We start from the raw sequence: 26,116 nt of genomic DNA on the forward strand, positions 1-26,116 counted from the left end.
ACATTAACATGCACTATTTAAAGTGCAAAGGGATGAAACGGTCTTAGTTCTGTTTAGTTAATAGGGAAAAGATTCAAACATTGAAGACAAAAGATATGTAGTAACATTTTTACAAGGTTTCAAGTCAAATAATTCAGAGTACAGACTATGAGACGATGATGTGCGACTGTCTTCTTGTTCAGATGGTCCAGGGTCAGTTATGGTCGGCTTACTTGGAGTCGACCCTCGCGCAGGTTCTTTGCATTTGCCTCTCGATTTTGTCTTTGGTTCTTTTTCTTTAAAACCTGAATAAAAAGACATCAAATACATCAAAACCGTTACATTTTAACTTAAAATAATTAATTTAACATTAAATTTACAGCATATCAGAGATACTGACTTTTAACTCCATAGTGTGACTCAAGCACAAAAAAATTAATCCCACAATTACTATAATGCAACCAATAATATCTTAATTAGACTTCTCTAAACTAGCAGAGTCCTGCATCAGGTGGAGAACCTTTTGGGTGACCCAGATAAAAAAAGTCATTCTCTGGTGGTATTTTGTCTTAATTTTATCTCTAGGTTTGATTTTGGATGGAAAAAAACATGGATCATATTGCAGGTGTTGGATAATAAATATAAAAATAAAATGAGAGTTATATGTAATGTTTTCATGTTTTAATCCTCAGTCTGCTGATATGTGTGTCCTCTGCGGCAGCTGGTATCAGTCTTGTGTGTTACTAACAGGGATGTTAAATGTAGAAATGTGCTGCTCATTATTATGAGAATTAAAACAACATCATTAAAATTGTATTTCCTTGATAAATTTCCTTGTTTCTTATGTATTAAACGTCCCCAAATGATCACTTTAAAGCTAATGCCAAACTGAATTATTTGGACAAATGATTATCACAGGTATGGTGGTGTAGTGGTTATCTCTGTGGCCTCACAGCAAGAGTGTCCCTGGAGTGGCGAGTGTTTGACCCTTGCATGGTAACCTCCCCGCCCTTCCATGACAGGGAAACAGGTTTTTTTTTTTTTGGTTATGTGGCACCAAATCTTAAAAAACAACACTCCGTGATGATAGAAGTGGTCAGAAACTCCACTATGTACCTTTAAAATAAATAAACCTCTGTGTGTAAAATTGGCGTAATGGCCCTTTAAAAGAGTACAAAATGTACCTGGCCTACCTCTGGACTCTTGGGCCTGCTGTGTGTTTTCCAGAACTCCTCTATGGCGGATCCTTTGGTCCTGTGAACGTAGGAGTTGAAGACTGTACGATGGGACTGTTTCACCTTTTTACAGATTTGGACATGCTTCTGTAATCTTTCGCTGGAAAACTTTCTGTTGCAGACTCTGCAAGGAAGCAGCTGGAGGCCGGCGTCTCTGTCACCGTCCTGTCTGAGCTCCTCCTGCTCCTCTCTGTTGGAATGAGAAGGACGAGAAACAGGTGGACGCTGTTGTCCTCCACACGGTTTCCTTCCTGCATCTCTGTGATTTTCCGATGCAGCTTTTTGAGAAGTTTTCTGCTGGTTCTTTTGAACTGTGTCTCGTTCGTCGTCTGTTGTGTTTTGTTCTCTTTCTTTTGCTTTCATGGTTCCATCCTGTGACTTCACACCTGTCTGTCCACAAATGCTGTTATCTTTTTTAGCCCTTTCTTTTTCTCTTGTGTGCCCTTCTACATTTTCCCATCTAGATTTGTGAAGCTCTCCATTTGCTTCTTGCTCATTTCTCTGTGACTGTGAAAAGTCCACTTCCCTCCCTCTCCACCTGGCCCTCTCTGTCTCATGTGTATTCCTCCTCCTGTCCTCGTTCCTCTGATCAGGCATCATCCTAAGCTGTTTCACATCCTCCTGTCTTCTCTCTTGCAACACCATCTCTCTGCTTTTCTCTGCTTCTCTCTTCTGCTGCTCAGACAGTCTGGTTTTTATCTGAGCGTGTCCCCTGTTGATCCTCTGCCCCTCATGTCTTTGGTCATCGCCTGCAGCTGTGTCTCTCTGGATTTTTTGTCTTATTTTTTCCTCAACACTCCACAGCTTCTCCTGTAGTATCAGCTCTTTTTCATGAATTGCTTTGGCCATCTGCAGTTCTCCTCTGGGCTGTCTGTGTGAGTCTTTTCTTGGACGCTGGAATCCAGCAGTCTCTCTAATGCCATTTGAATCATGTTCTTGTGGTGGCAGAGGGCCTTGTGGTTGTTTTGTTATAGTGATTTTTTCGAAATCATACAGATCAAGTGCATCTTGTCTCTCAGGGTTGAGAGTCCTTCTGTGGCCAACAGGCTTGTTTGGAAATGGTCGGTCCACTCCATCTGCTCTCCTACCAGGTACAACACCATCCTGTGCTTGAGTATAGACATTGCCTTGCCCCTTTTTTGTAATGTTGTGCCTCCCCTGAGGACTGTGTCTTCTTTTTGTGTATGTGCTCATGACTTCATCTGCCGTCTTCTAGGTTGTGCTGTTGTTCTGTAGACCTTTGTGTAAGACACCTGAGGCCTCCACACCAGCTGCTGAGGGTTTTTTCTGTGTAATTTCCAGAAAAAAAGAAACAAGCAGAAAATACAGTAATATTAAGCAGACTATACAAACATTAAAAAAGACTCAACTTGTAGACTTTGGACTTCTCCAAGCCAGGAGAGTTATTGTATAATGCTGGAAGAGTGTGGGCGCACCAACACTGAGCATGCAGATAAAGGAGCTCCCAGAGTGTATAGGTCTGCCAAGGCAAACTTACATTTCTAAAGGCAAGCAGAAAGACTCATTTCAGCTCTGGGAACCATACATGAGCATCATGAAAGCAGGAAATGACAGCCTTACAGAACAGAAATTGTAAAAATGAATGCACTCTACCACTCTATGTCTCACTTTATAATGCTTTGTATTGAAAATAAAACAACTTAAATGAATAATGAATGTCAATGTGTTGATTTTTATTTAGGAGAACAAATTTGGGTTGTCCTATCCGAGTAAAACAGTTATTCAATACAAAAATATTTTCAAGCTCTACAGCAGTGCCACTTTTAATGTGCGGAACCATAGAGTATACAGTGTACGGCCGGAACCTGACAGCGTGACATGCACCGGAAGTAAACAACACAGGCGACAGTAGCGGTGGCTCTGGGTGTGTTTAGCTGGAGGTTTTGTAGTCGGAGCGCAGATAATTGTTTCATTCTCAATTACGCAACAATGTCTTCACGTCAGTATTTTAGAAAGTTTGTCAACGAGCGATTAGGTACTGCTGCTGCTAAAGAAATATTCGGAATTTTCAAAAATACTATCGACGAGTACCAAGAAGAGATCGATCGTCAGCGCAGACTGTTGGATACCGCTGAGAAAAACGAAATAAAGTCACACGACATGGGTGTGTAAAACTTTGATGCTCTTTATTAAACTAGCAGAACAGTATGACTCATATAGGATCGCAATGGTGTAAATACAGTACTATGCAAAAGTCTCAGGCCACCGTAAACTTTGTTATCTAAGTAAGCAGTACCGAAAACGCAAGAATAAAACAACTTCAACAACATATTTTGAACTCTCTTGAGCAGACAATATGAGATTTACAATAGTAATCTTATAGTATATTTACACCGGCTTGCATTCAATGTATGTCCAAAGCTCAATATTGACTGTTTGAGTTAACTTTTGTTATGCTTGTATGAATCCATGTTTGGTGTCTTTGTTTTTAATACATCATGCCATTCCTTCAGGATAACGTCTGATTGGAAATGGGTTTACTTTTCAGCATGATGATGATCCCAACCACACTGCTAATGCAGTGAAATCACATTTGGAGGAAAAAACTGCTGATAAAAAACCCTGACAGACTGCAGATCTGAAGATTATAGAAGCAGTGAGGCATTGCCTGGACAGAGGAAGGATTAAAAATAGCCCAAATCTAAAGACCAGCTGTGGGAAATGCTGAAGCAGGTTCAGGAGGCGTTACGTGTAGACACTAGATATTGACTTCAGTCTGGATAAACATTTTCTTCCTGACTTTTTTTGGTGTTTATATATTGTACATGTTCTCTGTATTCTTTGCATCTTGAGATTGAGAAATATAGAGAGAGATATATACTCGCTGCAACTCTTTAAAATGACATATCTATGGTGACCTAAGACTTTTTCACAGTACTGTAAAAACTTGTATTTATTTGCTCAGATGTGTGTTTCTTTACCATCCAGAACTCCCTCAGCAACCTGTCTGTAAGGAGGAGGAGGAGGAGGTTCTTGCTGACCAGCAGCTCTGTATGCAAGAGAGGATCTCCAGTCTGGACCAAGAGGACCGAGAGCCTCCACAGATTAAAGAGGAACAGGAGGAGGTCTGCACCAGTCAGGAGGGAGAGCAGCTTGTACTGAAGCAGGAGACTGATGACTTCAAATCAAGTCCCACTTATGAGGAAAATGATCACAGTGAAGATCAGACTTTGAACTTCAACTCTGATGACACTAAAAGTGCAGCAGAGAAAGAGTATGTAGTCTACCTGCCAGTTATAAGCTTTGTGGTACCAGAGCCAAACGATGACAACCAGCTGCTCTCTCACAACGCTAATGAAGCTGAGAGTGGAGATCAGAAAAGAAAAGAGCACGGAGACTCTGGATCAGCTACAAACGCAGAGCCAAAACCAAAACAAAGACACCACGAAAGTGGAAGCCACAGTAACAATCAATACAACTCTACCGTGTCCAAAATTCAGTGTAATACCGACACAGGTAAAAAGCCTTTAAAATGTGACACATGTGGGAAAGCCTTTAAGTGTAAGTCAAAGTTGAAAATACACTTGAGAATCCACACGGGTGAGAAGCCGTATTCGTGCAAAACATGCGGGAAAGATTTCAGACGCGGCAGTACCTTGATAGACCACATGAGAACACACACAGGTGAGAAGCCGTATTTTTGCAAAACATGCGGCAAAGACTTCAGGTTTAGCAGTGACTTAGCACTCCACATGAGAATGCACACTGGTGAGAAGCCATATTTCTGCAGCACCTGTGGGAAAACATTCAGTCGGACATCAGAATTGAAAAGTCACATGACAATCCACACAGGTGAAAAGCCACATTTGTGCAAAACCTGTGGGAAGGCGTTCAGACTCAACTGCAGCTTGATAGCTCACACGAGAATCCACACAGGTGAGAAGCCATACCCTTGCAACACCTGCGGGAAAAGATTCATTCGGAAATCAGAACTGAAGGCTCATATAAGAATCCACACGGGTGAGAATCCATATTCCTGCCAAACATGTGGGAAAGATTTCAGATATAACAGTCGCTTGTTAGTCCACATGAGAAGAGCACACACTGGTGAGAAGCCGTTCATTTGTCAGATCTGCGGAAAAAGCTACTTTGATGCAGCTCAGTTGGCGAGGCATAAAAGAAAGCACGCAAGCACGTAGCCTTGTGTTTGCAAAATATGTGGGAGACGATTCAGGTCTGGTGGTCCATTGTCAGAACACAAGAACTCAGATGTGAGGAGCTACACAACTGCAGCACTTTAAAAACACCTGAGGAACAATACACACAGGATCCTTGTGGAGACATGCTAGCACACTGAATCCACTTCTGCTATTGTTATATCTTTGTAATTAAATGTATACAATCTAGCATTAAAAAGAGGTCATAATGTCCAAGTGTAATGAAAAAGTACTTTATCAGTAATGTCGTAAAGTTATGTTGAACTAACTTTAGTTTTCTTCCTTATGTTACTGCATTACTTGCATGTTTAGCAACAGTATTTCTTTGAAACAATCCTACTATCTCAAATCCTTCAAAAATCTTTTTTTTTTTTTGCACAGTGGAGCTCATAGTTCCTACAAATGTTTGACATGTTAAACCAATATTTTTTATTTATTTTTGTACAATTTTTTATACACTTTCAATTATATCAGTGGATTGTGAAACTGTCTCTGTAGTAGCCGTCTCACTTTCACTGTCATCCTGCCAACTAGTGTTTTTGTCTGCATTATGCCATTTGATTTCATATATTTATATATATTTTCTTTGATTGCATGAACTTGATATATTTTTGTTTTGTTTTGGGCGTTAAAGGTGAGAGAAACACACGCTGTAGATGATGCATTTCATGGTGTTGTAAACAAATGGGCAGTAATGTATGTAATGAATGTTGAACTACATAAACAGCAGTTTGACAAGTGATGATCAGTGCCAAATGGGACATGGGTGACAAAAAATATAAACTAGTCATGACAAAGAATAGTTTCTATTAGAGTTTAAGGTTATACCATGCATGATGTGTTTAATGTTGCAGCTCACAGGCTACCTGCCGTTTGGTAGTGAAATAAGTGCAGCTGCCTCATATTGAACAAGCATATATGCAATGATGGAATGTGACTACATGTACTCAATGACTGTATTTATATACACATTGGTGTTGGCCAAGATTTTTGTAATTTACACAAATCCAGTGAAAATAAATAAATATCCATTTTAAAGTATTCCTTAATTACTTTCCTTTTACATTCTGTATGGTTCTAATTTAGTGCATTTTACACTACATTTACTTGAGAGCTATAGTTACTTTGCTGATTCAGGTTTTTAACCCTTTGAAACCTGGATCGACATCAGTCTTCTTGTGTTGCATTCGGATGCCTTTTACAAGCATTTAAACCTTTGAAGCTCAAGCAAATTGGTTTATTTTGAAAAAGGGAAAAAAGGCAATGAGCAATTTTGCAAGAAATGTCTCGTAAATTACAAGAAATTAGGAAAAGGTGACAAGAAAAATGACCTGCAAAGGAAAAGAAAGAGAGAGTGTGCACGAGAGAGAAAAGTACAAGAAAATTTACAGAAAGTATGTATCTGAAATGATCTTGTAGGGAAAAAAACTATATTGTTTTTCTTTTAATCTTAAACACTTTTTCGGGTTATTTCCTTATTTGTTTATGTTTTTTACTCTTCTATTTAAAAAAAAAGAAAATGTGGAGGTCATTTTAATTTCTTGCCAATATCTTGGGTCATTTCTTCACAAGTTACTCATTACCTTCTTATGTTCTTGAAAAGAAACAGGCCGATCTTCCCAGGTTTCAAAGGGTTAATTACAAAAGCTGAGAGTGAGCATACTAAATATGATGCCTGTTAAATTATCCATCACAATGTGTGCATCACACAAAAAATGAAATAGCTCCGCCTATGCATGTCTTGTATAACATTTGCTGGCCTAATGATAGAGGCCATTGTAAGAAAAAATATAGAACAAGCTGCCATCGACTTATAATTAATACTCCCCCCCCCAAAAAAAAACAAAACAAATCTAGATTTTTAAGCATTTACTGACCTTGTGAATGTCGTCTGAATTAACGTTGAATTTAGCTAAACTATTTATCAATAAATTAAGCCACTCGATGATTGCCAAAATAACTGATGCGACTCCTTTTCTCCAACGTTTACACTCGTTGCCTAGAAACCGAATATCTCGGGTGTTCTCTGATTGGTCCACTGAACATCACTTCCGGAAGCGGATCCCCGTATGTTTCAAACGCGAGTGATCGTGTGGAGCTGGATATTCATCGGCTTTTTGACGATATCCAGGTGAAAAGGCAGACAGTGAGCTATCATAGAGCGTTAATACGAAAGTAAATGTGTTATTTATTTAGCTGGAACACTTTAAACATTAATAAATGGTATTAGCATAGCTTGTAGTAGCTGCAACGTAGCCCCTGCGCTGCATGATGGGTCCCCCACATTCACAGCACAGCACCCACACTGTCTCATTTGTCCTTTTCCAGGTCCACTATGTCCAACGAAGACCTAATTTCAGTGGATTATGAAGTTTTTGGCCGAGTGCAAGGTGTATTTTTTCGGAAATACACTCAAGTGAGTCTGTTTGTTTGACAGTGATATAAAGTTTGCCTAAACATGAGCAGTAGAAATCGTATGTATTTTTCTGGAGCTTTCCAAGGCATCCAAGGCCTTGCGGATGGAGTTTAAATATGAGGAATGATGATAAAAGCTGACGAAAGCCGTGAGGTGTATTATAAACCTCGTGAGAAGACTTAAAGACTTCCTTTACTTGAGTTGGAAATTTACAAACAGATATAAGGGACTGTTCTTTATGAATCAGAGGAGGGGGTGTCATGGGTGTGATTTCATTTAGTTCTGTTTTGTTTTTACCCTCCCCGGAGATACAAATATTTGTCACTGATCCTTCCTAAAATGCATGACCCTCCCTCCATCATAAATTAGGTATTTGATATTATATACTGTGCTTTAAATGTTTAAACATTGAAAACAAACTTTTGGAATTGAAAAAGACTTTTTTCACCGTTGTCATGCTTGCTGGTTAGTTAGTGCAAACAGTTTATTTCTCTAAAATTTTAAATGAAACACATAGCATGAAAGGATTCTAATGACATATCACTATTTCAAGCTCTGAATTATTATTTTTATGACTCATCCTGTACAATGTATCTAACTTTTCCTTCCCAGTGTACTATCACAGCCACATTCCCCATTAGTATCTTTCCTCTGCTACCCTTTAACTTACAGTGTTTTATTTTCCAGGCAGAAGGGAAGAAGCTTGGTCTGGTGGGATGGGTGCAAAACACAGGTGCAGGAACTGTCCAGGGGCAGCTTCAAGGTCCACACAGCAAGGTGAAAGAAATGCAAGAATGGCTGAAATCCACCGGGAGCCCCAAGTCAAGCATAATCAAGGCAGAGTTCACGAATGAGAAAACAATTGATAGCCTCGATCACTCATCTTTTAACATTGTAAAGTAAGATAACACATAGATTGTGCCTGTAATATTAACTTCGACACAGATGTTTTATTTATCTATTATTTGTTGTATTTGTATTATAGTATCTGGTTGTAATGCAACTCAAGTAATGAATTGAAAAGATGTAGTTATTTTATGTGTCCTTACAACTACAATATATATAATATATGGAATTACATTAATAAATGGTAAATTCCTTTCAGATGACTTCGCATTGTTTGAATTAAAGACAATTTTTGATGAGGCGCCCTAACAACTTAATCTGTTTGAGGTGGACATTTGCAAACAAACCAGAGTCCAGCAGATATCACGCTGATGAATAATTAAATGTCAATAGAGATGCTGCTGTCCTCCTTTGGAAAAGACTGAAAATGAAGACTTGGAAGACAGCCACATTCCATATATCAGTAATTAATATAACAATTCTATATTTTTAAAGTGTAAACAAGTGACATTGTAAATATATGTTTACATTTTTTTTTCAATTTAAATTTTATAGGCCTTAGCTCTCCCAACGGTCCCAGATTGGCAAAATTTGGGGAAAATGGGCTCTGAAAAACTTTTTTAGGACCTTTTTTTTCTCCTTATTTTTGTGCCACAATCTTTTTGCAATTTGCAGAACATTTCTTGCCAAGTTGCTCATTGCCTTTTCCCCAGGAAAATCAACCAATTTTCTCAGGGTCCCAAGGTATAAATATTTGTTAAAGTATCTGAACGCAGCATAACAAATGTCGATCCAGCTTTCAACAAACACATTTTAGCTTGAGAAGACAATTAATAAAATACAAAACTACTCCTGTGTCATAGTCTGAATCTCACACACACACACACACACACACACACACACACACACACACACACACACATATATATATATGTATATAGTCTATGGTCTGAATTAATAAACACATGAGGCAGCACTCTCCGTACAGTAGGTGGCGGTATGAAAATAACAGCTGGCTACAAGTTTACTAACGAACAAAAGAAGAAGACGGTTAAGCCTGCAGGTCCTTCACACCCGAAGATGGCGCTGTTAGCTTCGACTGTTAGTCGCTACGGTCATCTCTTGTTGTTACACGTTGACTGTAAACAGCGCCTGAGGTTCATTTTTACCACGTATTTCGATAGTTTATTTTAATTATCTAAATTAACTAGCTTTTTTAAATGTTTCGCGGTCATAATGTCACCGTCGATGGACCCAATGGCAAGAGCTAACGCTAAGCTAATACTAGCGGACGTTAGCTAGTAACGGTCAACTATCTGACCGTGAAGTCAGGATATTTGGGAGACTTAACATACAAAAAGAACCGGATTTAATGAACGCAATGATAAAGCGTTTGCCTCAAGAGGTCCAGGGGAAACTTCGCTCCGGTGTCGCTATCCCATCACTTCAGCAGTGCTTAGAGGAGCTGATCTTAAACAGCATCGATGCCGAGGCGACCTGTGTGGGAGTCAGGATGGACATGGAGGCGTTCAAAGTTCAGGTGATCGACAACGGCGCTGGGATGAACTCTGAGGACATGGGGTGCGTGGGAAACAGATACTACACAAGCAAATGCAGCTCTGTTGAAGACCTGGACAACCTCCGGTGGTATGGTTTCAGAGGAGAAGCCCTGGCAAGTATAGTTTCTCTAGCCACACTAGTTGAAATCTCATCTCGGACGAGAACATCTGTGAAAACACATGTTAAAATCTTCAAGGATGGCAAGGACATGGATGTATTTGAAGCAGAGACTGCGCGACCCTCTGCGGGCACATCTGTTGTCATCTGTAACTTCCTCCACAACATGCCTGTCCGGAGGAAGAGGATGGATGCTGTCCTGGAGGGAGAGAGGATCAGACACAGAGTGGAGGCTATTTCTCTGATGCATCCCTCTGTGTCTTTCACCCTGAAGAATGACTGCACAGGAGCCATGATGGTGCAGCTCCCTAAAGCTAGAAACACATACCACAGGTCAGTGGATGAATGTAACTAAGTACATTTACTCAAGTACTTCAGTACAAATGTCAGGCACTTGTACATAACTTGAGTTTTTTCCTTTCATGACACTTATACGTATTATACACATGATACTTATACGTTTATCCCAATACATTTCAGAGGGAAATGTACTTTTTACTTCACTACAATTATAAGTATAGTTTATATAATATGTTTTGTAATAAATTAGATTACCGTTTTATACAAGCAGAGCTGCAATTAAGAGTTTATTGATCAATTGGCATACGGAAAACGAACAACTAATGACAACTATTTTGATAAACCTTTGAAGTTTTTTTTGCCATTTTTTGGGGTGTTTTATATTTTTAAATAATTTTGAGATTTGAGTGTTTTTTTAAACTATGATTTAGTTGGGTTTTTTTTTAAAAAAATTATTTTTCTACACTGTGTAATATTACTTTTAATACTTAAAGTATATTTTCAGATTATACTTACTTTTACTTAAGTAGCATTTTTAATGCAGGACTTTTATTTTTACAAGGTGGTATTGTACTTTTACTAAAGTAAGGGATCTGAATATGTCTTCTTCCACCGCTGCCACAGGTTTGTTCAGATTCACAGCCTCGGGCGTGCACAGAAACTTGGAGAAATCAGCTTCACACGTGGACAGTTTGAAGTGATCGGTTACATTGGCAGAGAAGGCCACTACAACAACAGCTTACAGTTCCTGTATGTAAATGACAGACTGCTGCTGAAAACACGCATACACAAGCTCCTGAACTTTCTCCTACGCAGACTGAGCAGTACACTTCAAAAAAATGACAGTCCAGATGGGCAGTCTGCCATCAGGAGTCCAAAGCACAAACGAAGCCAAGAGCTGCATGGAGTGTACATCATCAATATTAAATGCTCTTACACAGAGTATGACATATGTCTCGAGCCTGCCAAAACTCTAATAGAGTTCAAAGATTGGGATGGTGTTTTGCTATGTATAGAAGAGGCAGTGAAAGCTTTCCTGAGCAGGGAGAACTTGGTTTCTGTGCTTTCTCAAGATGACTTGGACTATGTACATCCCGAATTGTTTGGCACACACAATACAGACCAAGAAGGGCACAACATTGGTGACAGTGGCCAGGCCACTGGCAGTGCTTCCACACTAGATTGCAGTATTGGAATGAAACTGGCATCTCATCCTGTTCATCGTAAGCGCAAAGATGACTGCTTGTGTGAGGACAGCGTTAGCCAGGAGACTGGTCAGATGGAGTGCAAAGAAGAGACAAAACAACAAATGAAGACAGACATAAATGTGCATGAGCTAGAAAAGATAAAAAGTGGAGAAAGCATTAATGAAGACTATAGATATGAGCCTACATCTGATAATTATGTTACTGAAGAAGAGGAGCCAACATACAGTGAAGCAGGGGAGGGCCCTCAAACTTTACACATGTCAAGTTCAGTCAGACAATTACAAAGTGACAAACTCTCAAAAGAAGAAGAGATACCAATAAACAGTGCTACCTCAACCAGCAGCGTGACTCTACTAGATGGCATAACTAAAGAAATTCACCCTGATTTTAACAGTATTGAGCGAATATTACCTGACTGCCAGAGTACAGCAGGACCTGAACATACTTTAGTAGGTAACAGAAAGATCAGTGTGTCCGATCCATTTATTCATGAAAATCTGCTAAGTCAGGACCAGTCACTAACCAACAAGTCAGTATCTCAGCAGCAGATTTTAGTACAGAAATGTGAAGAAAGATTGTTTGCATCAAAACGCAAAATCTCACTGGATGCGGTGCAGGACAGACTTTGTCAGAAACCACGCAAAGACCCCACTGCTATTATTCCCTTTAAGATTCCCAGAATTGCAACTTGTCAAAAGTTGTCTTTATGTAAGGAGCCTGGATCTCTTGAGAAGTTTAGAAGAGTGTATGGTAAATCTGATGAATTTAAATTACAACCTCAAGAGAATAAAACTAGACCTCCTCAGACAGATAGCTTTGTTTTCAATTCCCAGAATTTGTTTGTTTGCCAGAAAGATCAGCAAAATTGTGGAGTTACAGAAGTAGTAAAAGAAGAAACAAGGAGCAGCCTCCGAAGCCCACCGACCCTCTCAGCTCTCGCCAAGACAAAACCAATCTCAGGGCATAATAAAGGCAAAACATCTTTGGCAGCTAAACTCTGCCATTTGAAACAACACAGGACAGACAATTTAAAAGTGTTACCACACCTGTTTGGGACTACCTCACAGGACAAAAGCTGTCTCAGCAGTGCTACTGATGTCACCCAGGACAGCACTAACAATGAGAATCACTGTGACACTGCACTGAATCCTGAGCCGGTCCCAGGCTGCAGTGCAAATCCTCAGCCGGCTGAGACGGAAGAGGATACAGCATCAGATGACTGGCTTCATCACTACGATACATCTGTGGGAAAGACGGTTTACGTCAACAAAGTGACTGGGCTCAGCCGATATGAAGACCCACCTACTGAAAAAGCACAAGTGCGCTGTACATCTGATGTCACCAATATGGCAGTTAGTGTCATCTCTGAAATGGGTGAGTATTTTTTTTCTGTGCTTATCAGCAATTTTTGTTGACATAAAAGTAACTAGAAGTAGTGCTCAACATTAACTAACTGTCACAGTTGTTCCTGTTTCTTAAACTGTAGGGATGGAAAACAGATGTTACCCATTTCAGGTGGATCTAGTGTTGCCCTTCCTACCAAAATCCAGGACAGAAAGAGTGATTAGTTCAGGGCTTGATGACAGAGGTACCCCACAGACAGATCAGACTGTAGACTGTAGGGCCCCTAACGCTCAGAAAATACACAAAATGAACATCAGCTTGTTTGTGTTCATGTATCATTTTGTTTGTCTTGACAGATGCTGATGCTGAGAGCTCCAACTCACTTTCATCACTGTACTCAAAATGGAATAATCCAGTGTTTGTTCGACCTCCTGCGGTAAACAAAAGCTTGCGTGTTTACTTTGGAAGGATTTAGCAAAGATGTATTCATTTTTTCTACTCGTTTTATCTGTAAATTTTAGTGTCTTAAAACAAATTAAAATTTAAGTGGTATTTTGATGCTGTTACTATTCATGCATTATAGGGACACATGATTTGGGATTTTTTTGGCTATCTGATATGCTGATAGTCTATAACTTATTTTGCTCAATGATGCGGATGATGCTTTTGGACCAGGGCAAATTTGACCTATTTGAGCTAATTAATGTGCCATAATTAAAGCGTCATCATATAAGCCTGTCATATCAGAAATATTAATTTCAGACCGGTGCTGACATTTGATTTTAAAGCCATTAGTATCTGCAAACACCCATGATGTGCCAATATTATCGTGCATCCCTAATTCATTGTGAATTGTCCTGTGCCAACAGGTTGCTGTGGACATATCAAGCGGGCAAGCCGATGGACTTGCTGTCAAGATCCACAACATCCTGTTTCCCTACCGTTTCTCCAAGGCCATGATTCACACAATGAAGGCAACCTCCTTTGCTCTGACAAAAACAAAAATTTCTTCATAATGCTTCGGCCATTTGATGATGTTATGAAATAACTGCTATTTAATTATCTTATAGGTTATTCATCAAGTGGATAAGAAGTTTCTTGCATGTCTTATCAATACAAGAGATGAAGAGCCAGCAGCACTGACTGAAACTGAAGGTACAGACAGGAACTTCACAGTTTGGTCATTTGTTCTTTTATCGGCATCTCATGCATTTTATTTTGAAACCCCAGGAAACCTTCTGGTGCTGGTAGATCAACACGCTGCACACGAGAGAGTTCGACTTGAAAATCTGGTAGCAGGTGAAAAAAAAAACAAAACAAATACACACAATACACAGTATTGATATTGAGAATGAGATGATAAATTAGTAATGCTCTTTTTGTCATAACTGTTTGTCCTGTCATAGATTCTTATGAGGACGACCCAGATGCACCAGGGGAGAGACGTCTGTGCTCATCGACCATTTTGCCACCGCTTGAGATCACTGTTACAGAAGAAGAGCTAAGGCTGCTCAGGTGCGTTTAACAATATGTGCAGTACATCAAGCGAATGAGAATACCTGCAAAACCAGTACACTTGCCAAAGGCAGATACTACTTAGTTTGAGAATATGAATTTGTTCAGTAAATATGGTTAAAGAAATTCTATCCAGCACTAACTAAACATGTGAGTGTCACTCTCAGTATGCCGCCTGCTAGAGTTGGTGCTGTGTCGGGCATATACATTTCATGTAGGCCTTCTCCTGCTATATGTTGTCTAAAATTCAGCACCATATAGATGTTGAAAGTTTCATTTGAAACTGCAGGTCATGATTTTCATAAATGATTGCCCTTGCCTAGCTTCGCACATATCATGGTAAGATATATGTGCTAAGTCTGATGTTTTCAGGATAGAATGCAGACAATTGAAGGAAAATGGTCTACGTTTTAAAAAAAAAAGAACTTTTTAAGAAGGTATGTTGAGTAGTGAGTTGGGTAATGGCAGCAGGACCTTTGACTTGTATTCTTTGGTGAATGTGATTTGGATACACAGGTGTTTTTAACTTTGGTGTGACGACATTGTCATTTAGGGGTGGGCATCAAAATTTTTTATTCTTATATGCATCACAGTTCTCTCTTGAAAGATGATATCTTGATGCAGAACAGTCAATAAATGGAAATTTCTGCCTGTAATAGTTTTGGAAAATCAAACTGTACATTCCTGACACAATAGATGTAGACATGTGCTTTGTGTTTATGTTGTAAGCTAGTCTACTTGAGTTTTGGTGTTGCACCTGTCAGCAATCTATGCAATGCTGAGGAATATGTTAGCAAATGTGACCTTCCAGTTTATGCATATTCTTAATAAGATATGTTTTATAATAGCAAGTAGTCACACTGAGAAAAAGTAAATCATGTATGAAAAACAAGTCAAAGATGCATCGATAATTGTTTTAGAATCTCATCATCGCCCTTTGAATTGAAGTCAAATTGGGGGTTGACTAGAGATTCCCACCCCTGTTGTCATGGCTTGATGTATTTACTTACCCTGCAGTTGGCCTTAAACTTGTTGTGGTTTTAGAGCTTACTGGCTGCTCTATACAACAACAGAGGCACCCAGCAGCAGATTTTGGCACCGAGGTGAAGGATGATAGCAATAAAGATGACATAAAGGGGGGATGCAGTGACGCAGCCTCATTGCACTCCTGTCTAAACGCAGAGCTATTGGGTAGCACTTTGGCTCGTTTGCCATCATTTAGTAGAGTCAGCACTTTGGTGGTGTGGTAGCCTGTATTAAAAGTGTAGTGTACACCATTAAATGCCTCAGTTAAATACAAAGATTTTGTTCACTGTGTTTTTCTTTTAAATGGACATCTGATGGATGGAAATCCCATCAGTTTTCGGACAGTGGAAGGAGTCTTGAGCGAACACTTTGCCCTTTTGTACAAAGAGGCGATGACTGTAACTGCCGCCGAATGCTCTACTTTTACAATTGCTGTGTGCTATTGTTTTTTTTTTGTCAAACTGCAACACGCAGCTTCAACAGCTCTTAAACTTATTCTTTAATTCCTTGTCTATACTGAATTCTTAAAATTACTGACTTCAGCTGACAAACTTTTTTTTAATACCTGTGTAACACATGTTTATTTATGAACATTATTACACTGGCATTGTTGTTGAGCAGTGTTTTCTGTTTTGTTAATGTATAGTGTGCCTTTCCTCTTACAGGTCTTGTCAGGCACATTTGCGGAGTCTGGGCCTGGAAGTGAAGTTCTCAGCCGATCCACATGTTTTTATAGGGAAGGTCCCACTGTGCTTCACGGAAAAGGAAAGTAATGAGCTCAGGCGGGGGAGACAATCTATTATCAAGCCTATTGTTGAGGTAAGACTTCTGAAACCTTATTGTCAAGACCTTATATTGTATGACTCATTTTTAGTCAAATGATCGTTTTAAAATTCTATCACATTAAGTTTATCATTTTACTTTTTTTGTTTATAATCATACATCAGGAGTATCTACGAGAGCAGATTGAGGTAAGCTTGAAAATCTCTGTCCCGCTCCATAATCTTTTTATAAAGGGAAACTATTTTGTAACTCAATAGAGGTTAACGTATAATTTTTTATTCTTTGTCTCAGTTTCTCCGTTCAACTGGCAGAGTGAGAGGAACTCTGCCTCTCACTGTGCTGAAGGTGCTCGCCTCCCTAGCATGCCATGGTTAGATTAAATTACCTCTCCTCATCTCTCTATGTATTTTTTGTGCATTTATGATTCAACAAATTACGCTGTCACACCGAAATCTACATATAATGCAATACATGTATGCGTTAAACAGGTGCCATCAAATTCAATGACACCCTGAGCAAAGAAGAATGCCACAGCTTGGTGGCGTCCTTGTCCTCCTGCCAGCTGCCCTTCCAGTGTGCCCATGGCCGTCCATCTATCGCTCCCTTAGTAGACACCCTCCATTTGGACACGGACGAGAAGGTACTAGAATGAAATAGCACATCTGAACTTTGCACTAAATGTACTATTTAAGGCATTTTACAGCACAGCAATGTGGTGGTGACTAAGCATTCTTGTCCTCTGCAGGAGATACAGAAACCCAACCTCCAAAAGCTGAGAAGGATGTATAAAGCGTGGGAACTATATGGAAATAGATAAGTGGGTGTGAACTTTATTTTAAATGTGGCTCAGATTGTCAAATTCTCCTTAAAGCCCTTTAGCTGCACATGGTATTTTATACTAAAGCACCTGTAAATTCATAGGAAAACTTTGTTATTTATATAAAAAAGACATGTCAAAAATGAATTCAGTTTGTAAGTACAGAAGAAATACTAAAATACAGGCGGAGTTCTTAGAATAAATGAACTAACACCAGATTGATTTCCCACTGAATGCACCATAAAAAACATTTGGAAAAATAAATGAAAACAGATTTGAAAATGAACCCTTCAAATAGACATTGATAAAATGTGAATTATCAGAAACACAGCAAAAGGCACATTGTAACAACCAAACTAGTGTCCCAAAACTTGGAGTCCCTCAGTATCCTTTAAAAAAAAATTCACTCAATCAACTTCTTGGTCTTGAAGAATCGTCTCAAATAGAAAATCTGCCACGTGGCCAGTCCAAGAAAACAGCAGATGGAGATGATGCTGAAGAGCAGCACGCGCATGTTGGTGGACTCTGTTTAAGACAGGAAGTATCAGTTAAATACTGTCAGAACCTTTTATTTACACTTACATTAACTTGATAGACATAGCTAATCAACTACACAGCTACACAGAGGAGAAAACTGCTGCAACTCAGGTCAAACCCTCAAGCTTGTTCTTATTTGGCCTCATCCAAGACAGCAGGTGATTTCCATCTGCTGTAGCTGACATCACACATAGGGATGTGGCCAGAAATTAAAATGTAAATCCATAGAGAGCAACGCAGCAGCAGCTTTCTTCCCAAATTGTGATTTACATATCCACTTCACATATTGCTTTATAAATTTACTATTTGTTTGTTGCATCTCTTTCCCGCGTTCCTTCACGTAGATGAAGTCATCTGCGATGGACTGTGAGAGGCGCTCCAAGTGTTTTAACTTCGCCTCAAGTGGGGTCAGTGTCTCCAGTTTTTTACTCTAACAAAGAGGAAGCACGAGTTGTAATTGTCATCAAACCTCATCATACATTGAAATATCAACAGTAGCGTGGATTAATACAGGTTTCCTACAGTCACAGAAAACCCGGAAAAGTCAGGAAAATTCACAATCACATTTTCCAGACCTGAAAAGTCATCGAATTAGTCAAATCATTTAAAGTTTTGGAAAAGCCATGGAATTTTGTGAGTAATGATATTGTTACAGTAATCTTGCCACCTTCCACTTCCAAATTAGTTTTCTGTAGCTGTCAACTTAACGTAGCTTTAATATGTGGCCAACAAAGTAGACCACCGCACACTGACTGACACTGTTTTCGACTTTATATGTTCCTGCTACCAACCAGCAACTGACGATCACATCGGCTGTACGCGGGGAGTTTTGTTCATTGTGGCTTTAATATGTGTCCATGTGTGACAGCATTTTGTTTACCATCATGCACATTTTCTCCCTGCGCTCCGTCTTACTTTCCATGTATGCCAGCTAGCTGAAATTATTTTGAGAGGAGTTTGAATCACCAGAAAAGTGGAGCAAAAAAAAAACAACAACCAAAACTTTACTTTTGGTTCTTGAAAAGTTTGGAAACTTCGTCTATGAAAATAACCCTGCTCATGGTACCCATGATATGTGATTTAACATTAGTGTGGAGCATCACCTCTTCGGAGCTCTTTGCTTCCACGCCATGCTTCATGTTCAGTGTGACGTCTTGGTCTGGGACCAGGCCACTGCCTAATGAAAAGCATTAAAAGCAGATAATGGTATTTGACAGAAAATAATTAACATCACTTGCATCACCCCTTGCATCTTTGCCCTTCATGGTCAACCACCAATAATTTGTTATAATGTTTTTTTTTTTTTTCAAATTTATAAATTTCAAAACCTCACCTACCCATTTGAGAACTGCTGCTGAAGCAAACTTCAAACTTGTCGTGATTTTGCGTTATGAATGAAAATCTCCCTTTCGTGGCATTCTTCTTGCTGTACAACATGTCGCCCAAAGAATCGGTAATCTGAGGAAAGAGGTAGCAGAGGGGTTTGTCTAGCACAATCTTAAATTCTCAGAGTGTCACTGGGCCTACTTATACCTTCAGAGTGAAGCTGAATGATAAACCAATATTATGTTGATATCCTGATATGAGACTAGACAAGAAATGTATATTTTTGTGTCCTGATCTTAAAGTACAGTACTGTGCAAAAGTCTTAAGCACCTTAAACTTTATTTTAGCAAGGTTATAATAGTGAAAAATATTTATTTCTCAGCAGTTTCTTTACTAAAATACAACCACAACATGCAATAATTATATATACAGTATTAAAAATGCAAATATTTCAGGAAAAAACAACTGCTACAGGCTAAAGGTGCAAGTATGTAGTGTGACCTCCCTTTACACTCAGCATATCTTTAACTCTCTTGGGCAGACAATAATAGATTTACAATACTAATCTTCTGGTATACCAGAATATTATTTAAGTGTTACACATCAAAAACACATAAAAGAGAAAAAGACATAATAAAACCTACATGGAAAAATAAAATAAAATCAGAATAGAATACATTGAATGTATCTTCAAATGGATAAAATCCATGTGATAATACTAGTAAAAGTAAGATAAAATAAGAATAAAAATTAAGCGCACAGAATGCATAAAATAAAATGGAAAATAAAATAAAAAAAAAATAAAACCCACTGACATTGTTAATTAATTAATCATAAAAATAGAGTATATGAAATGCATAAAATCAAGGTAAATACAGCATTTTAAAGATGTGCAGAAGTACGCAGGTTCAAAGCAGAATGCAAAGCAGCTGAGTCAGAGTTAGTTAAAGGCTAAAGTGAAGAGATAAGTTTTTAGTTTTCTTTAAAAAATATTAAGCGAGGTGGCTTCTCTGATATCTATAGGCAGTGCGTTCCAGAGCTTTGGGGCATAACTGACAAATGCTGCAACCCCAGTTTTCCTTCGGCTGTTTTGGGGAACCTCTAATAAACCACCTGCAGATGATCGCAGTGCTCGTAAAGGCAAGGAGCAAGAGAGGTAGTTATGTTATGTAAGTTGGTCCTTACTCAGTAAGGGCTTTGTATGTCAGGAGGAGGACCTTAAAATCAATTCTAAAAGTTACAGGAAGCCAGTGAAGAGCAGCTAAAACGAGACTAATGTGCTCTCTCCTCCTATATGCGTGTGTGTATATATATATATACGTATATAATGATGTGTGTTTGGCTGTGCAGACTCCTCATGTAAACCAAATTGCCCCTCGGGGACATTCAAGACTTCTAAACTAAACTAAACTAAACTAAACTAAACTAAACTAAACTAAACTATATATATATATACACACACACACACACACATATATATACATATATATACACACACACACACATATATATGGAGAGATGGAGAGAGATAGATAGAGAGAGAGAGAGCGAGATCCTCATTGCAACTTTACTAAAACAATAAATCTATGGGTGACTTTTGCACAGTACAGTACCTCCTTACAATGAAATGACACATTGACATTTTCAAAACCCCCTCTACCTTTTACATGTCCATTTCCAGATGACCCCCCTTCCCCCTAATTGCAATAAAATCTTAAATCTTTCATTTTGATATGGATACACAAAGAACATACAAAGTTGTCCATACAAAGATCTGTGCCTGGTCCAAGGAGCCGCTGAGACAAACAGTCTTAAAAAGTTTGCCATATGTTCCACCTGCAGTGCGACACCTTCACTTACCTCCAGATTGGTTCTGGTGTTTGGATATTCGCTGACTTCGTACTCGCCTGAGACCAGCACATTTTTGCGGATGTCATCTTGTAGACATTTAAAAGAGTTGACTGGCAGGTAGAAAATAATAGAAAACACCGGGTCCAAAAGGACTGCTATCAGCAGGAAAAGTTTATACATGCTGCCAAACCTTTATTGTAATGAGAGTGAAGGATGGTGATGAAAATGATGCTCCTGTCACATGCAGCCTCCGCCCCCTCCCTCGCTCCCCTCCCTCAAGTTCCGGGTCGTGTCACGTGTCTCCTCCGCCCCCACATGTCCAACCTCTCCTTCACCACCTCCTCCCCAAGTAAACAATTCAGCATCATTTCATTATGTCTGCTAGCAGTGCTCGATTCTTATCTTTGGAAGAGGCTGCCCCACAGCGCTCAGCTCACCCAGAGCTCTGCCAGACGGTTAAGTTGAAAGAGTGTATTGGTATGTCTCATGAAAATGAAGGTAATCTATAATCGAAGAAAACATGTAGCCTAAACAATAGTCGATATAGCCTACTATATATTTAAAATGGTCCTGCAAAATGCGTCGACCTTGCAATCAAATGCGCCTATATATATATATATATATATATATGGGTATATATATATTTCACAAAATAAGTGGATGTTGTTCGGCTTTTGTGCAGCCGACACTTGAAGTGTCTTTACCCTTGATTAAATGAATGCACCAGAACATCAAGTTTTCATCGCCCAGGAAATGATCACGTATCTGTATTTATAAATAGGCTCACGTTTCTCACCCCACATAGCATTTATATGAGGCCGATATTTGTGAATGGGAGTGGAGACTGCCATTTAGCCTTCCCGCGTGGGCGAGATTATTCCCAGATCTAAGAAATATTGGAACATATCATTAATGAAGTACGCATGCAAGAGGTAAAATGTTAAAATGATACTTTTTACCCCGAAATGCAGGCCTTTGTGGCTGTCAGTCTGCCCCCCCTCCCCCTCCGCGGATGGTACAGTCTTCGTTCATTCATAAAATTCTAGCAGAGCATAAAAGGAGGGGCTTGCATTCTAGTCGTCCAGTTACCAGGTATATACCTGGAGAAGAGACCCGAGCCGCGCTGCCCAGCGGAAGGCCAGAGTCATATTTGTCATTGATCAGGACTTGTGGATTTTTTTTGTCTCCTCGCGATGTATCATAACAACCTGACGCCTGACATGGATTCAGTCTCTCCCACCTGCCGGACAGAGTCTCCTGTCGGGACACTCTGCCAGAAGACGCCAGAAGAGGCGAGCTCTCCAGCTTCCTCCTCAGAGAGCAAAGCAAAGGTATGAATGGCTTTGTTGATCATACATTCAATATGCAGCCCAGGAGGCGCTCAGTTTACAAGCAGATTAAACATCCATTTTTATTATATTTGATATTCAGATTGAATGCTTGTTATCTTCGTGGTGGGGGGAGGGGGAGGTGGAACTGATTGATGAGATTTTAATTAACCGAGTGCGTTTAATTTTTTTGCATATTTTTTTTTTGATACGTTTGATATGTACTGTGACCAGAGATCAGTGCGGGTGGAAATGTGACAGAATAGCAGTGTTGTTCGGGTTGTTATGATTCCGACGTCCTGGGACCAAATGTAAGCGTGTCGATGCAGCGGCTCATTGAGAAAAATAAATCCATTCAGGAGACTCCACAGCATCTCTGCGTCAGTGTTGACGTCAGAAACAATGATAAAGTCAAATATTGATCTGAAGAAGGCTATTTCTGGTTGGGTATATTTCAAGACAATAAGCACATGCAGGATACCCTCTGTTTTAGACTCTGAACATATGGTTTGTAGGTTAACTGATGATTGTCATCACAATAAAAGGCACTTGATCTAAACAGTAATACATATTTAAAAAATAATCTCTATTGTAGTCCTCATTGTCCATTATATTCCTTTGTTTCAGGAGCTCTGCAAAGACATGAGCACCGAAGACACTCCATTTGTTCCAACAGTCACTGCAATTTCCTCTACCCCAGATTTCCAGTGGATGGTCCAGCCTACGATTATTACATCTGTCTCCCCGTCTCTTGGTAGCAAGCAAGCCAATGAACCACAAAGCTCTCACCAGGCAACACCCAAAGTGGGCGGGAATAAGGGCAAAAATGCTGTCAGAAAGGGGAAAACAGAGCAGGTAGGTTAGCTCAGACGAAGTCTACCTGCTATTGGACAGAACAGTCAATAGTGTACATTTACATATGCCAATCTGAATTCCTTGTGTGCAACAGTGCTATTGTGCATGCTCCTCTGGTGCCGTGTGCTGGCTGTGTGCCTTCCTTAGGCAGTCAATTTATATTCAGGTCACAGCAAGTCTGCAACAATGGTCTATTTTTAGACGCATTGCAGCGAAACATGCTTTTGCCATTCTTCAGGGGGCGAATTGGCATCCGATGTAGCGGATTAGAGGATGAAATGGCTGGATTCTTCAAGGTAATAACTGAATTATTTCTTTCGCAACCCAGCTGTCTCCAGAGGAGGAGGAGAAAAAGAGGGTGAGGAGGGAGAGGAATAAAATGGCTGCAGCAAAGTGTCGCAACAGACGGAGGGAACTGACAGATACGCTGCAAACTGTAAGTAAACAGAGATGCATTTACTCAGCTGTCATTTGCACCCACTGGTTGTGTGTTGTCTCTCCAATGTGGATGATTCTGGATGTCGATCTATCTGAAGGAGACAGACAAGCTGGAGGAGGAAAAAGCAGCCCTGGAGACGGAAATAGCCAACCTCATCAAAGAGAAAGAACGGCTTGAATTCATCCTTGCCACACACAAACCAGTGTGCCAGATGACAGAAGAGTTGGAGTCTATTTTCCAGGAGCCCACGGGGTCCCCAGAGCTACCGCCCAGTCCAGACGAGGACAGACTTCCAGAGGATGGCATCCAGGAAGCTCCTTCGCTCCAAGACATGGACATCCCAAGTGATCCGTCCACAGCCATCTCTGGGAACTCCAATATCTTGCTGTGCGCCAGTGCTGAAATCAACATCTGCGATCTTGAGCCCTCCCTGGACATTAAGGAGGGGCTACTGGAAAATATGTTACCCAGTTTAGAGGAGAAAACCCCCATGGAGACGGCTCGATCAGTGCCAGACATAGATCTGAGCAGCTCTCTCGGGGTCTCGGACTGGGAGACCCTGTACAAGTCTGTCTCCAGCGACCTGGAGCCTCTCAGCACTCCTGTGGTGACCTCCACCCCCACCTGCAGCAGCTACCTGTCTGTGTTCACGTTTGCGTGCCCCGAGCTGGACTCTCTCACAGAAGAACTAGACGGCCATAAAGGCGGAGGGGGCAAAGCTGAATCTGTCGATATCCTCAACTCTCCGACTCTCCTGGCCTTATAATGTACAGAGGGAAATGATCTGTGACCTCTCTGTTTCTCTTTCTGTTTGCAGGTTCTTGACTTTGAAATGATATGAACAACTGCTGTAACACTTCAAGGAGTACATTCATGAAATGTCTTGTGTGTGACTAAGCAAACATATATACTTTTTTTTTCCAGATATAGCCCACAGAGCGATGTAGCCAAAAGCATGGCTTTTGCTTTTACAGGAGGGACTGAAGTAAGTTTTGATTTTCAAACGCATGCTGAGAAATTCCAAATAATTTACAAAGCGTATCTATATATATCTGATCTGTTACTAGATCTAAGATGTAATGTGGAATTTAATGTATCAGTATGGTTTTGTGTTTTGGTGTCAATAGTGTATTGATTGCTGTAAATGTTGTATTTACATATTCATCCATGTTAAGTACCTGCGTACCTCAATGTCATCAACTGTGGTTTGACCTCATTGAAAGTTTTCCATGAAAACATCCAGTGCTATATACTATATATCTTATCAAGATGTAACTTATGATTTATTTTTTTACCTTTCAGACTTATTTGTTAAATTATAAAAAAAAAAAAGAGTAAAAATGAGCATTGATTGCTTATCTATGCTGCTGAATAATTACAATAAATCTACATTCAGAGTGGTTTTTGGTGTTTACAATCTGTCTCTAAGAAATCCATTTCTTAATCAAGATGGACACATTAAATAGGTCAGCTTGGATGTTAAATCTGGGTGCACACATCCAAAAAAACATTTACAGGTGCGGGATCAAAACATCAAACTAAGGCAAGAATGAGACAGGAGATCTGCACGCTGTATTAAACACCCGTAATTTTAATAGTGCAATATTTTGATCTAACAGAGATCTTCGTCAGGCATTTTTAAAATCTCATCAAAAATACCTAAAGAAGATCTGTAACATCCAAACGTTGTGCATTAAAAATACTGTGAGCTTTTAATAAAGTGTGCGGCTGTACTGTCAGATTCTTTCCTTTAATATACATATTAAACCCATAAATTTATATCATGAGGTTATAATTCTACAAAGCACAGTTGTAGATTTCAGGGACGGACACAGGGGACATGCCCCATCAATTTTTCAAATGTGCATTTGTTGTAAATAGGGTTGCAACAATATACTGGTTTTAAAGTATACCGTGATATAAAAGTTGACGATTATTATACCGTGTACATTTGCTTATTTAAAAAACAACAGTAACAACAACAACTGGATGGAAAATCTCCCCAATTTTTGATTTAAGTTATATTCAAAAGAAAAAGAAAAAAAAAAAAAGGATTCAAATCTGAATTATTGTGATAAAACATTTGTTCAACCAAATCTAACCTCTCTGTTTCCATTCCTTTAAGGGTCATTTTGAATGATGATAATAATTATTCTGTAACACTTTTATTCTGTAAAACAGCAATATTTCCTGAAACAGTTATTGCACTGTGAAAATCTAATACTGTTGTAACCCTAGTTGCAAAGGACTTTATTTTAACAAAATTAAGGACATTTGCACCATAATTTGATGTAAGGGAAGGTACAAATTGATGCATAAAAACACAGCAGAATGCAGAAAATTAAGTGTTTGATGCTCAAATGTTCTGAGGGAGAGCATTCAAACCCCTTAATTTCGTACATGTACCCTAAATATTGAAACAAAACCCTTGCTACAAAGGATCTTACAGTATGCAG

At 39.4% G+C, this 26,116-nt stretch overlaps 6 protein-coding genes across 11 annotated transcripts; 4 read left to right on the plus strand and 2 right to left on the minus strand.

The window, feature by feature from the left end:
* Window positions 1-47: 47 nt before the first annotated feature.
* LOC121953604 (zinc finger C2HC domain-containing protein 1B-like) lies at window positions 48-2,063 on the minus strand. Its single transcript, XM_042500782.1, has 3 exons — window positions 1,900-2,063; window positions 1,173-1,404; window positions 48-284 (listed from the first exon to the last, which is right to left on the minus strand). The coding sequence occupies exons 1-3, from the start codon at window positions 2,061-2,063 to the stop codon at window positions 198-200; spliced, it is 483 nt and encodes a 160-aa protein (XP_042356716.1). The 3' UTR covers window positions 48-197.
* A 1,038-nt stretch (window positions 2,064-3,101) lies between these two features.
* LOC121953781 (zinc finger protein 239-like) lies at window positions 3,102-6,433 on the plus strand. 2 transcript variants are annotated; one of them, XM_042500999.1, is made up of 3 exons: window positions 3,283-3,339; window positions 3,724-3,908; window positions 4,164-6,433. In XM_042500999.1, the coding sequence occupies exon 3, from the start codon at window positions 4,229-4,231 to the stop codon at window positions 5,372-5,374; it is 1,146 nt and encodes a 381-aa protein (XP_042356933.1). In that variant the 5' UTR covers window positions 3,283-3,339; window positions 3,724-3,908; window positions 4,164-4,228; the 3' UTR covers window positions 5,375-6,433. The 2 variants fall into 2 exon arrangements, with proteins under 2 accessions (XP_042356932.1, XP_042356933.1); XM_042500998.1 differs by lacking the exon at window positions 3,724-3,908 and having other exon boundaries at window positions 3,102-3,339.
* Window positions 6,434-7,454: 1,021 nt separating this feature from the next.
* On the plus strand, window positions 7,455-8,905 carry acyp1 (acylphosphatase 1, erythrocyte (common) type). 2 transcript variants are annotated; one of them, XM_042501276.1, is made up of 3 exons: window positions 7,455-7,523; window positions 7,721-7,808; window positions 8,496-8,903. In XM_042501276.1, the coding sequence occupies exons 1-3, from the start codon at window positions 7,462-7,464 to the stop codon at window positions 8,709-8,711; spliced, it is 366 nt and encodes a 121-aa protein (XP_042357210.1). In that variant the 5' UTR covers window positions 7,455-7,461; the 3' UTR covers window positions 8,712-8,903. The 2 variants fall into 2 exon arrangements, with proteins under 2 accessions (XP_042357210.1, XP_042357211.1); XM_042501277.1 differs by having other exon boundaries at window positions 7,492-7,567; window positions 8,496-8,905.
* Window positions 8,906-9,801: 896 nt separating this feature from the next.
* On the plus strand, window positions 9,802-22,345 carry mlh3 (mutL homolog 3 (E. coli)). 4 transcript variants are annotated; one of them, XR_006106504.1, is made up of 15 exons: window positions 9,802-10,664; window positions 11,256-13,213; window positions 13,326-13,427; window positions 13,540-13,619; window positions 14,053-14,157; window positions 14,254-14,338; window positions 14,414-14,482; window positions 14,590-14,698; window positions 16,390-16,543; window positions 16,672-16,695; window positions 16,799-16,877; window positions 16,996-17,147; window positions 17,253-17,324; window positions 18,206-18,268; window positions 22,269-22,341. XR_006106504.1 is itself a non-coding variant. In XM_042500358.1 (14 exons), exons 1-13 carry the CDS (start codon window positions 10,027-10,029, stop codon window positions 17,322-17,324), a joined length of 3,627 nt encoding a protein of 1,208 aa, XP_042356292.1. In that variant the 5' UTR covers window positions 9,802-10,026; the 3' UTR covers window positions 22,269-22,345. The 4 variants fall into 4 exon arrangements, 3 of the variants coding, with proteins under 3 accessions (XP_042356292.1, XP_042356290.1, XP_042356293.1); XM_042500358.1 differs by lacking the exon at window positions 18,206-18,268 and having other exon boundaries at window positions 22,269-22,345; XM_042500356.1 differs by lacking the exons at window positions 18,206-18,268; window positions 22,269-22,341 and having other exon boundaries at window positions 17,253-17,331.
* LOC121953331 (transmembrane emp24 domain-containing protein 10-like) lies at window positions 17,727-21,228 on the minus strand. Its single transcript, XM_042500361.1, has 5 exons — window positions 21,048-21,228; window positions 19,199-19,319; window positions 18,965-19,038; window positions 18,165-18,291; window positions 17,727-17,849 (listed from the first exon to the last, which is right to left on the minus strand). Exons 1-5 carry the CDS (start codon window positions 21,216-21,218, stop codon window positions 17,728-17,730), a joined length of 615 nt encoding a protein of 204 aa, XP_042356295.1. The 5' UTR covers window positions 21,219-21,228; the 3' UTR covers window position 17,727.
* fosaa (v-fos FBJ murine osteosarcoma viral oncogene homolog Aa) lies at window positions 22,220-25,240 on the plus strand. Its single transcript, XM_042500360.1, has 4 exons — window positions 22,220-22,369; window positions 22,994-23,221; window positions 23,550-23,657; window positions 23,758-25,240. Exons 1-4 carry the CDS (start codon window positions 22,232-22,234, stop codon window positions 24,424-24,426), a joined length of 1,143 nt encoding a protein of 380 aa, XP_042356294.1. The 5' UTR covers window positions 22,220-22,231; the 3' UTR covers window positions 24,427-25,240.
* Window positions 25,241-26,116: the final 876 nt, after the last annotated feature.

Source organism: Plectropomus leopardus, chromosome 14, assembly GCF_008729295.1.
Source record: "Plectropomus leopardus isolate mb chromosome 14, YSFRI_Pleo_2.0, whole genome shotgun sequence".
In the NCBI taxonomy this organism is placed as follows: Eukaryota; Metazoa; Chordata; class Actinopteri; order Perciformes; family Serranidae; genus Plectropomus; species Plectropomus leopardus.

Coding starts and splice junctions, on each gene's coding strand:
- LOC121953604 (XM_042500782.1), bottom strand. CDS start 2,063: ATGGCCAAAGCAATTCATGAAAAAGAGCTGATACTACAGGAGAAGCTG. Junction 1,405..1,899: donor GCTCAGATAAAAACCAGACT/GTCTGAGCAGCA, acceptor TCATTCCAACAG/AGAGGAGCAGGAGGAGCTCA. Junction 285..1,172: donor GCAGGCCCAAGAGTCCAGAG/GTAGGCCAGGTA, acceptor CTTTTTATTCAG/GTTTTAAAGAAAAAGAACCA.
- LOC121953781 (XM_042500998.1), top strand. CDS start 3,165: ATGTCTTCACGTCAGTATTTTAGAAAGTTTGTCAACGAGCGATTAGGT. Junction 3,340..4,163: donor AATAAAGTCACACGACATGG/GTGTGTAAAACT, acceptor TTTACCATCCAG/AACTCCCTCAGCAACCTGTC.
- acyp1 (XM_042501276.1), top strand. CDS start 7,462: ATGTTTCAAACGCGAGTGATCGTGTGGAGCTGGATATTCATCGGCTTT. Junction 7,524..7,720: donor GGCTTTTTGACGATATCCAG/GTGAAAAGGCAG, acceptor GTCCTTTTCCAG/GTCCACTATGTCCAACGAAG. Junction 7,809..8,495: donor TTTTTCGGAAATACACTCAA/GTGAGTCTGTTT, acceptor TTTATTTTCCAG/GCAGAAGGGAAGAAGCTTGG.
- mlh3 (XM_042500358.1), top strand. CDS start 10,027: ATGAACGCAATGATAAAGCGTTTGCCTCAAGAGGTCCAGGGGAAACTT. Junction 16,696..16,798: donor ATCTACGAGAGCAGATTGAG/GTAAGCTTGAAA, acceptor TCTTTGTCTCAG/TTTCTCCGTTCAACTGGCAG. Junction 17,148..17,252: donor ATTTGGACACGGACGAGAAG/GTACTAGAATGA, acceptor TGTCCTCTGCAG/GAGATACAGAAACCCAACCT.
- LOC121953331 (XM_042500361.1), bottom strand. CDS start 21,218: ATGTATAAACTTTTCCTGCTGATAGCAGTCCTTTTGGACCCGGTGTTT. Junction 18,292..18,964: donor AAGCAAAGAGCTCCGAAGAG/GTGATGCTCCAC, acceptor CCTCTTTGTTAG/AGTAAAAAACTGGAGACACT. Junction 17,850..18,164: donor AGAGATGCAACAAACAAATA/GTAAATTTATAA, acceptor TGTCTTAAACAG/AGTCCACCAACATGCGCGTG.
- fosaa (XM_042500360.1), top strand. CDS start 22,232: ATGTATCATAACAACCTGACGCCTGACATGGATTCAGTCTCTCCCACC. Junction 22,370..22,993: donor CCTCAGAGAGCAAAGCAAAG/GTATGAATGGCT, acceptor CCTTTGTTTCAG/GAGCTCTGCAAAGACATGAG. Junction 23,222..23,549: donor GAAAGGGGAAAACAGAGCAG/GTAGGTTAGCTC, acceptor TTCGCAACCCAG/CTGTCTCCAGAGGAGGAGGA.